At 42.5% G+C, this 7,834-nt stretch overlaps 1 protein-coding gene across 2 annotated transcripts in view; it reads right to left on the bottom strand.

Annotated features, from left to right (window-relative positions):
- LOC100541214 (netrin-4) overlaps positions 1–7,824 on the bottom strand; it is a 53,396-nt gene extending 45,572 nt beyond the window's left edge. For both annotated transcript variants that reach the window (XM_010718553.3, XM_031555575.1), the window contains exons 1-2: positions 6,703–7,824; positions 336–877 (exon numbers count right to left, since the gene is read on the bottom strand). In XM_010718553.3, coding sequence (XP_010716855.1) covers positions 336–877; positions 6,703–6,769 — 609 coding nt within the window. In that variant the 5' untranslated portion in view covers positions 6,770–7,824. The remainder of the gene's footprint in view (positions 1–335; positions 878–6,702) is intronic.
- Between the last annotated feature and the right edge of the window lie 10 nt (positions 7,825–7,834).

Below are 7,834 nucleotides of genomic sequence, written 5' to 3'. Positions count from 1 at the left end.
AAGAGCTTAGAGGGTGATGTTCATGTCACCCTAAAAGTGATAAACAGAAAATTAGTTTCTACCAATGTAGAATTTTACTTCAGTTATTGTAAGCTGCATTGTAAAAATAAGCAATGTTAATTCTATCCTCTGCAACACTCATAAAAGAAATTTAAGTATTTTCACTGATGTTGTTTCTCTTTCTTTCCCTTTATTTCCTTAAGATGAAGCTTTTGAGGAGTGCCCACCTTTCTCAGCTTACATGCGTGGTATCTCTCTGAGCACATGCTTTCCAACTTTCACCAGTCTTGAGCTGCTTGACATTAAGCTTTGTCCAAACCCCAGTTATTGCTTACCTCTCCTCTGGTACAGGGTACTGCATCTGAATATCTGGAAGTGCACATGGAGCCTTCCTCAGTGAGGTCATCCTGGAGCCCAAAAGTCGCAGTACAGTTGACGGAGAAATATTTGTAGGGCCTCCACGTCTGCCCATAGTCCTGGGACCTTTCCAACACCATCGCAGCTGGGCGAGGTGACTTGAACACAGCAATGACGTGCGTTAGGTAGAACTCGGTTTCAAAGTCCAGCCTAATTTCTTCCCTGTGCACCCCTTGGGCAGACTGCCACCAGGATATTGGGTTTGCAAAGAAATCATCGGTCATGTCAGCAGGGAGGTGGGAGTTATCAGGCTGGTTGGCATTGCACTTGGTGCAGCGAGGCTGCCCGCAGCCATGGGAGGCTGGGTGAAGGATGCTTTGGTCTGGGTAGGAGCAGTATAGCTCTGTGCTGTTCTGCCCGCACGTGGTGAGAGTGCTGGGTGTCCTCCCTGTGGCGAGGTTTCCCACCGGAGGGTTGCAGGAACGGCCACTGCAGCGGAAGGCTCGTAGCCTCACTGGATCTGAGAGACAGACAAAGGAAACAATGCTAAGCAGAATTTCTCAAATAGTTCTCAAGCTGTAAAACAGGTGACTGTGCAAAGGTTTGAGTCCTTGTGTGGGGATGGACATCCAAGAGGACTTCTCAGGAGAGCTACTTCATCCTTTCATATGAAGTCTGGGGGGAGTTTCTCTATACATCTAGGCCTTGTTTTTGGTGCCTGACTTGGAAATGAAGGTATTTAGGGAATACATTTACCCACAAGCACTTGAAAGTCCTTGATAGCTGTTGAAAATGCAGTTGCGTTAGTTAAACATAACTTAATAGACTATCTTTTGTTTTCTTACTCTCACTCTAGTACAGCTGCTTATCTGAGGACTGACTCTATGCAAAGCATTTATTTTCACTGTAATCAGAAAGGAAAACTGAATTGTACTCTGCATTATAGATACATTAAAAAAGAGATGATTCCTCCCCAGAAAAATTACAGACACTATTTATGCAGGCAAACCATGAAGAAAGCACTTCTCTCTATAGTTATGTCTTACTGACCTAACTTTGAGAGGTGCTGAGTTTCTCGCGCTCCTACTGAGATCAGGTGAAGCTGCAAATGCTTGGCAGAGTTGAAAATAAAGTCTCTCTTTTGTTTAAACACCTTGACACGGAGATAGGTGAATGTATCCTATTTGCCAAATTGGCAAATACTGGCAAGAAAAGTTTTGGTATTTCCAATGTATGCATTTACTTATTTCTAAATTATGAAAGGGCGGAGATGCTGTTTGGATATTAGTGTTTTGTGACACCAGGTTTGCAGGTCAGCCCCAAAACATTATTACCAAACTGGAGAAAACTGCATCTGTAATGATATAGTGTTCTCCTTGCAACTTACCTGCCTAGAATGAGTTAAAGTCTGACCTTGCAAGGTCATAAATCTAATTCAAGAGGTTGCAAATCAGATGACTCAGTGTATGTCCCACAGGAAATGATCCTTCCAGTGAAACATAGAATGACCATAAACATGGGCTAATGTAAGAGCAGTTCAAAAGTCAGCTATTAGTTCAAGATTCTAGCTGAAATTTTAAAATCCCTACTCAATTTATAGTTGGTCTTTCCCAAGGCAAAATAGAATTTCAAGTCTGGTTAGGCAAAAGAAAATGCTTTTTGATTCAGTCTTACGAAAATTACTCAAATTGTGAATGTATGTGGGTGAAACAGGTCTTATTATTTCCCAGAAGATTGTCTAAGGTGACAAAATGCACGGTGTTGTTTCTGAATTGCTTATGTTCTCAGTTCCTCAGTGACAGTTCTGCACAGGCAAGAAGAGCAAGGGATGAACATTATTCTGGAAAACATCTTGTGTACTAAGGACTGCAGCCTTCCAGTACTTAAAAGGACCTCTTCAGACTAACACCACTGCCAGCACAGAGATGAATTTTTATGGGAAAGGGCTTTCAGAAGTCAGCTTGTAAGAAAAGAGATGATGATGATTCTATCAGTTCTGCTCTTTGCTCCTCATCTTCAACTGAGCAGTTGGTTCTTAGCACTACTGGAGATCCTCCACCACGCCCTCACATCATCCTGGCTGCTTGGTGACCATTTCAGTGTATTTTCTTTCTGATTGTAAACTTCTTATTCTATTTGAGGCTAGTAGAGGTTCAGAGATTGTTATTTGTAGAGTAGCTTGCAATTTCTCTGAGTATTTCCTTACACAAGAAAGGTCTTAGGTTTCCCACAAACTATATTTAGAGCTTTCTTCTTTTTGCAGAACAATCAACACTCCAAATCCTTCTACTCTGAAAAGTAAATGTCACTGGGTCATGCAGAGTTCCTAAAATAAAGGTAAAACCATCTTACAGGTCAGCAAAAATATAATGACCTGCAACTGCAATGCCTCAAGAAGGTCTTTGTAAGTGGCACTTAGACTAGGTAAGGTGGGGGTGTCTGACTTGTTCATGTCTAAGCTCTGCTAAAAATTACTGGGAATAAGAAAAACACAGCAATTTCTGTGTTTAAAGTAAATTGGAGAGTGAGTAATTTAGTTCAGTGCAGTGGTAAGGTATTGTCTTTGCATCCAGAGAATTTTAGTGGGACCAGTCTTATAGCTGTGTTTTGAACAAGCATTAACTCTGGAATAGTCTGGACAAGAGGTCTAGATTGCTTAGTTTTGACAAACAGTGGACTCATGTTACAAACATTATTGGGTTATAGATTACAATAACTAAAAGGAAGTCCATCTTTGCTGACGCATCACACTATGGATGCTTTCTCAGAGCAAATGGTACGCTGGAGTTGTAACTATAAGAAGTTGCGTCAGTGAAGCTTTGCAGACAACAATGTGAGAAAGCAAAAAAGAATGGCTGCTTTTTCTATTTCCTATAAATGGACAATCAGTCTTGTATTTTTTTCAGCTGAGTCTGGAAAAGAAGGAAGAATGTGGTTGTATTTCTGAACAACAGTCACAAGAAGGCTTATCTGCACTGCCCGTTAATGCAGCCACATCCATAAACAGTTCCTGTTCAAACTGCTATGTCATTAGAAAAATGGGAGAAGAGCATCATGCAAATTAGCAGAAGTGAGTTTGAGAGAAGGAGAGATGTTGGACAGCAAAATCTGCAGTCGATTAAAAGCTTTGCATTCAAAGAAATCAATTGGCAGAACATTGCTTGGCTACAAGGATATTGCAGTCTTTCCATCACTCACTGATTCTGTGGAAACAACATGAAACTTTGGAATTTGGACAGGGATGGGGACGCTGCAGAAAAGAAACAGTAGCCAGGCAAAATGAGCAACTTACCCCAAGAGGGCTCGCTGAGTAATTCTTAAACACTTAACAGTTTGATTGTGTGTGGGTGCTGCATGTTATTGAAGTTGAATAGCTTTTTCTCCATGTTGGGCAGCTTGGCTCCATAAATGATATCATTAGTTTGTCTCTTTCTACTCTTCTTGGGCTCTATGGCAGAGTGGCAGGCCAGAGGCACCAGGCACGTGTTGTAAGAATGGTGTTATCTGATGAGTAAGAATGGTGTTATCTGATGAGTAAGGAACCCTTCATTTCAGGGAAGGTCACACTAGTGGTGTGACTGGGGCACCATTTCAAACAGGTCTCTTACTTTGGAGCCTTGTAACCTTATGGATATTGATTAAAAACATGTTCAATTGTTTTTTAGATAGTTGTTTTTTTTTTTTAACCCTTCTGTTGGATATCCAACAGGAGAAAGGTCATATGGCATCTGAGTCAAAACCTGATGACAGGGCTGGAAAGGTGCCTAATATTCTCTGAGTCATTTGAAGTGGGATTCTTATTCCTTTTCCATATACAGAAGTCAGGGTTGTGTGTGTTTGAGTCACTTACAGTGGGACAGGAGAGCAACTTTCACAGACCCAAATAGAATGTGGCATCTTCTGTTGATAGAGCAGCATTTTCAGCATCCATGTCCAACCTAGATTTCACTTGTTCTGCATCTGGTTAACTTCTTAATAAGAAACTTTTAAGAGGTATTCTAAAGCTAACCACCCTAGAGACATGAGTTGCTCAAGTTGTGTTTTTTTTTTTTTTTTAATCTAACCTCAGTTCTCAATGCTGGTGACAAGGGAATTGTTATAACCCTTTGGTTTGTCTGAGGCCAACATGCAGTGAGTTGGCAAGCTGCCATGCAGGAGTTTCCAGGTTGTTACAGAGTTCATGTGAGGTCAGTAAAGCCCTCCACCTGCATCAAGCCTCTGTGACTCCTCCAGCCTAACTACCTGTTTCCATTGTACTTAAACATCTCAGGATCCAATCTTGACAACTGCACACAGAAGGCAGCCATGGCTCTGCCCATAAATACTGTACCCCATGCATCCTCACACAACTGCCCAGCAATGTGTTTCGCTTCTGACCAGGACGGACCAACTATAGTGCTGAAAAGGGAACTGACTGCATAGAGCAATGAAATATATCAAAGACATACTTCTCTGTACACCTGTCTGCTCAGGAAAAGGCTGCATATGTTTCACATGGATGGGCTAAATGCTGTCAGAGACAGCCTTAATCTCAGCAGTGCTGACGAAGCCTCTGCTAGGACCTGTTAAGACTGAAGGTTAATTCAGGATTTTTATCTTGCTTTTTTTAAAAACAACAACAACAACAACAAAACAAAAACAAAACAAAAAAGAAACACCAACAACAAATAGATAGAATTAAGAAAAGAATTGAAAACCAACAAGTAGCCCTTGTCCTTTCATGAGCTGGTGGTTTGTGCAACCTTTTGACCACGCAATGTATATTTATTTAAAGTGACTGTGAATCCTTAATGTCATCACCTTGATATCGAATTATTTTGCCATTAATCTGTGTCCTAACACCATTATTCTGAGACTGTTTAGCTCCATGCAGAATGCATCCACTCCCCTTAAACTCACTTTCCAAGCAGTCAGCTGTGGGCTGCATTTCCTCACAGATTCATTTTCACTTTGTGACTTGGATGCAGAGCAAGTTCAGCTTGGCTTATAACAAGCTGCTTTCTACAACAGCATCAGCAAGTTTCCAAGATGTCTCGTAGCCCTCCTGTGCTATGTGCCACTATATGTATCTTATAGGGAAAGTCCCAGCCTGGGAAACTAATGAATGCCCAGGGTAAGTCATAAGAGCACAGAGGTACCACATCCTCCCTCCGATCATTCCCTGCAGTGTTGCGATAGCTGAACTTTTTCCCAAGTGAGTCACAGGAGGATCTGGCAGGATTATAAATTTATGAGCTGTTTTCAGTTTTTACAAAAATAACTCTTGCACTTATGGAAACCTGATGTCAGTGTCATCAACAAGGTTCTAACAATGCCATAGCCTGAGCTGAAATCACCTGGTGTGCCTTTGGCTTTCAGGAACCTGCATGACATCTGAACTCTTCAGTCACTTTAAAATCACCACGAGGAGTTTTGTACCTGTCCCAGTACTCGGAGTGCACAGATGGAATTTAAACCACCAAGATTCTTTGCCTTACAGAGTTCCCAAACCACTATCCCACTGGGATGTCACCAAGGTCATATTGTTTTATCAATGCTTGCTTATATTTTTTCATCTGACCTGCACAGTTCTTTCCCTTTAACCTTAAGGATGTGTTAATCATAGGAAGAAGAAAACAATCCAATGCTTTGCTTTCTTTCCCGTAAGGAATTAGTCTCTACCATAATCCAGTTATTTGTAGAACCCTATGTAAATGCCAGTACTGCTATACCATTCCTATATGTGCTCATTTGTACACCCACATATACACACACAACTTACTTCTCTTTCTGCCCTAGTTCATTTTTTTTTTCTCTGCTCATTTAATCCTATCCACTGCATGTTAACTATCAAAGCAGGGAGTACCCTGAATGAATGGGTTGTCTTGGATTAATGGTAATTCAGTGTCTCTGACTTTTAATGATGCAAAATGAAGTTAACAATAAAAACTCAGATTCCTTCAGTGGTGCTGTCCAAGGATCTTGTCATTTTATTCTTGTCCTGCCAGGGACAGCAGTGTTTCTTCCTCAAAACAAATATTCAGCATATCTCAATCCATCCACCTCTTTAATTTTTCTTCTATCACAAAAATAATACTTTTAAAAATTATTTTGAGAATATATGGAACGTACTTCCTATTGTAAGTAAGGGATGAGGCTGAGCTATAAAGCAGCATATTGCAGGGAGTAAGAAGCATTTGTATACATTCACTAGCCCAGATTCCTCGCAAAATTCAATCTAAATAATGATTTAGACATAAAAAAAAGAATTATCATGCTTCACAGATCTGATTTCTATTCCCTTTCTGCTTGCCCAGCTTAGGATAAATTGTTTCACGAATGGCAATATTGATTTATTTGACTTACCTGCTTCTCCATAGCCAGAAATAAAACATTCCAAGAACACAATCAGCATGATGCCTTTATGCTGCATGGCTGTCAGTAAAATATCTGTCCTCGGTGAAGCAAAAATAGCTGCAGTAATCTACAGGTTTGGTGCTTGCATGGCTTTCGCGTGTTGTCTTTCTTTCCTTCTGCTCACCTTCCCCTCAGTGTAGGGGTCAAGGCTGCTGTCTCATTCTTCTTGTTTTCCTTTTGGATCTGAAGGCTTTTCTTCTTCTTTTTTTCCCCCTCAGGGCTCAGATGCCTTCTGGGTGTCACCCGTACATCGCTTCCAATAAATAAATAAATAACGGGGAGTTTCGGTGCTTTCACCCGCTCCACGCAGCGGGCCGGGGCCGCTCACATCCCCGCTGCAGCGCCGGGGATGCACCATGGGGAGCTGATGCTGCGCAGGAAGAGCTCCGATCGCTCCGGGCTTTTGCGGCTCTTTGAATGCTATTTCGAAACTTTCAGTTCTGCTCCTGGCTTTGCCGGAGCCTCCCCTACTCCTCACCCCTCCCGCTGTCAGTTGGGGTGCCGATAGGGTCCGACCCCTGCTTTGTTAGCGGCTCTGCCCCGTGCCTTCTTTCCCTTTGCTCTCTGCAGCAGAAGGTTATAAGAAGTGAGTTGTTGGTTGTTTTGTTGTTGTTGGTTGGTTGGTTTTTTTTTCCCTTCGCTAAGCGATGATGAGAAGCAAGTGCTTCCTTTGCTCTTCTCTCTTTTTATTTTGCTTTGCTTTATTTTAGTTTATTTCCGCTGTCACGGAAGCCGCTACTCCCCCGGCTGCCAGGGATTTGCTTCACACAGCGAAGCGTGCGGAGGGGCTGAGGAGAAAACCCGATCTCGAGGGCGGCTCTCCGGGATCGCGGGACCCCCCCGGCCGTGCCCGCTGTGGTGCCCAGGGGAGAGGGGAGCGAAGGGGCCGGAGGGCAGTCCTGGGGGCTCGGGGTCCTTCCCTCCCTCCCAGGGTCGGGGAGTTGTTCAAGTTTTCCCTCTGCCTCCCTTTCAGCCTCTAAAGCTCATCTCTAGCTCCTAACGGGGCAGTTCTCTGGTCCTGTCTGGCTGCAAAGGGGATTACTGTAACATGTGATCGTCCTTTTCTTTATATGTGCTTTTT

This window comes from Meleagris gallopavo, chromosome 14, assembly GCF_000146605.3.
Source record: "Meleagris gallopavo isolate NT-WF06-2002-E0010 breed Aviagen turkey brand Nicholas breeding stock chromosome 14, Turkey_5.1, whole genome shotgun sequence".
In the NCBI taxonomy this organism is placed as follows: domain Eukaryota; kingdom Metazoa; phylum Chordata; class Aves; order Galliformes; family Phasianidae; genus Meleagris; species Meleagris gallopavo.
Note: the sequence above shows the minus strand (reverse complement) of the source record. Positions and strands in the feature narration are given on the sequence as shown.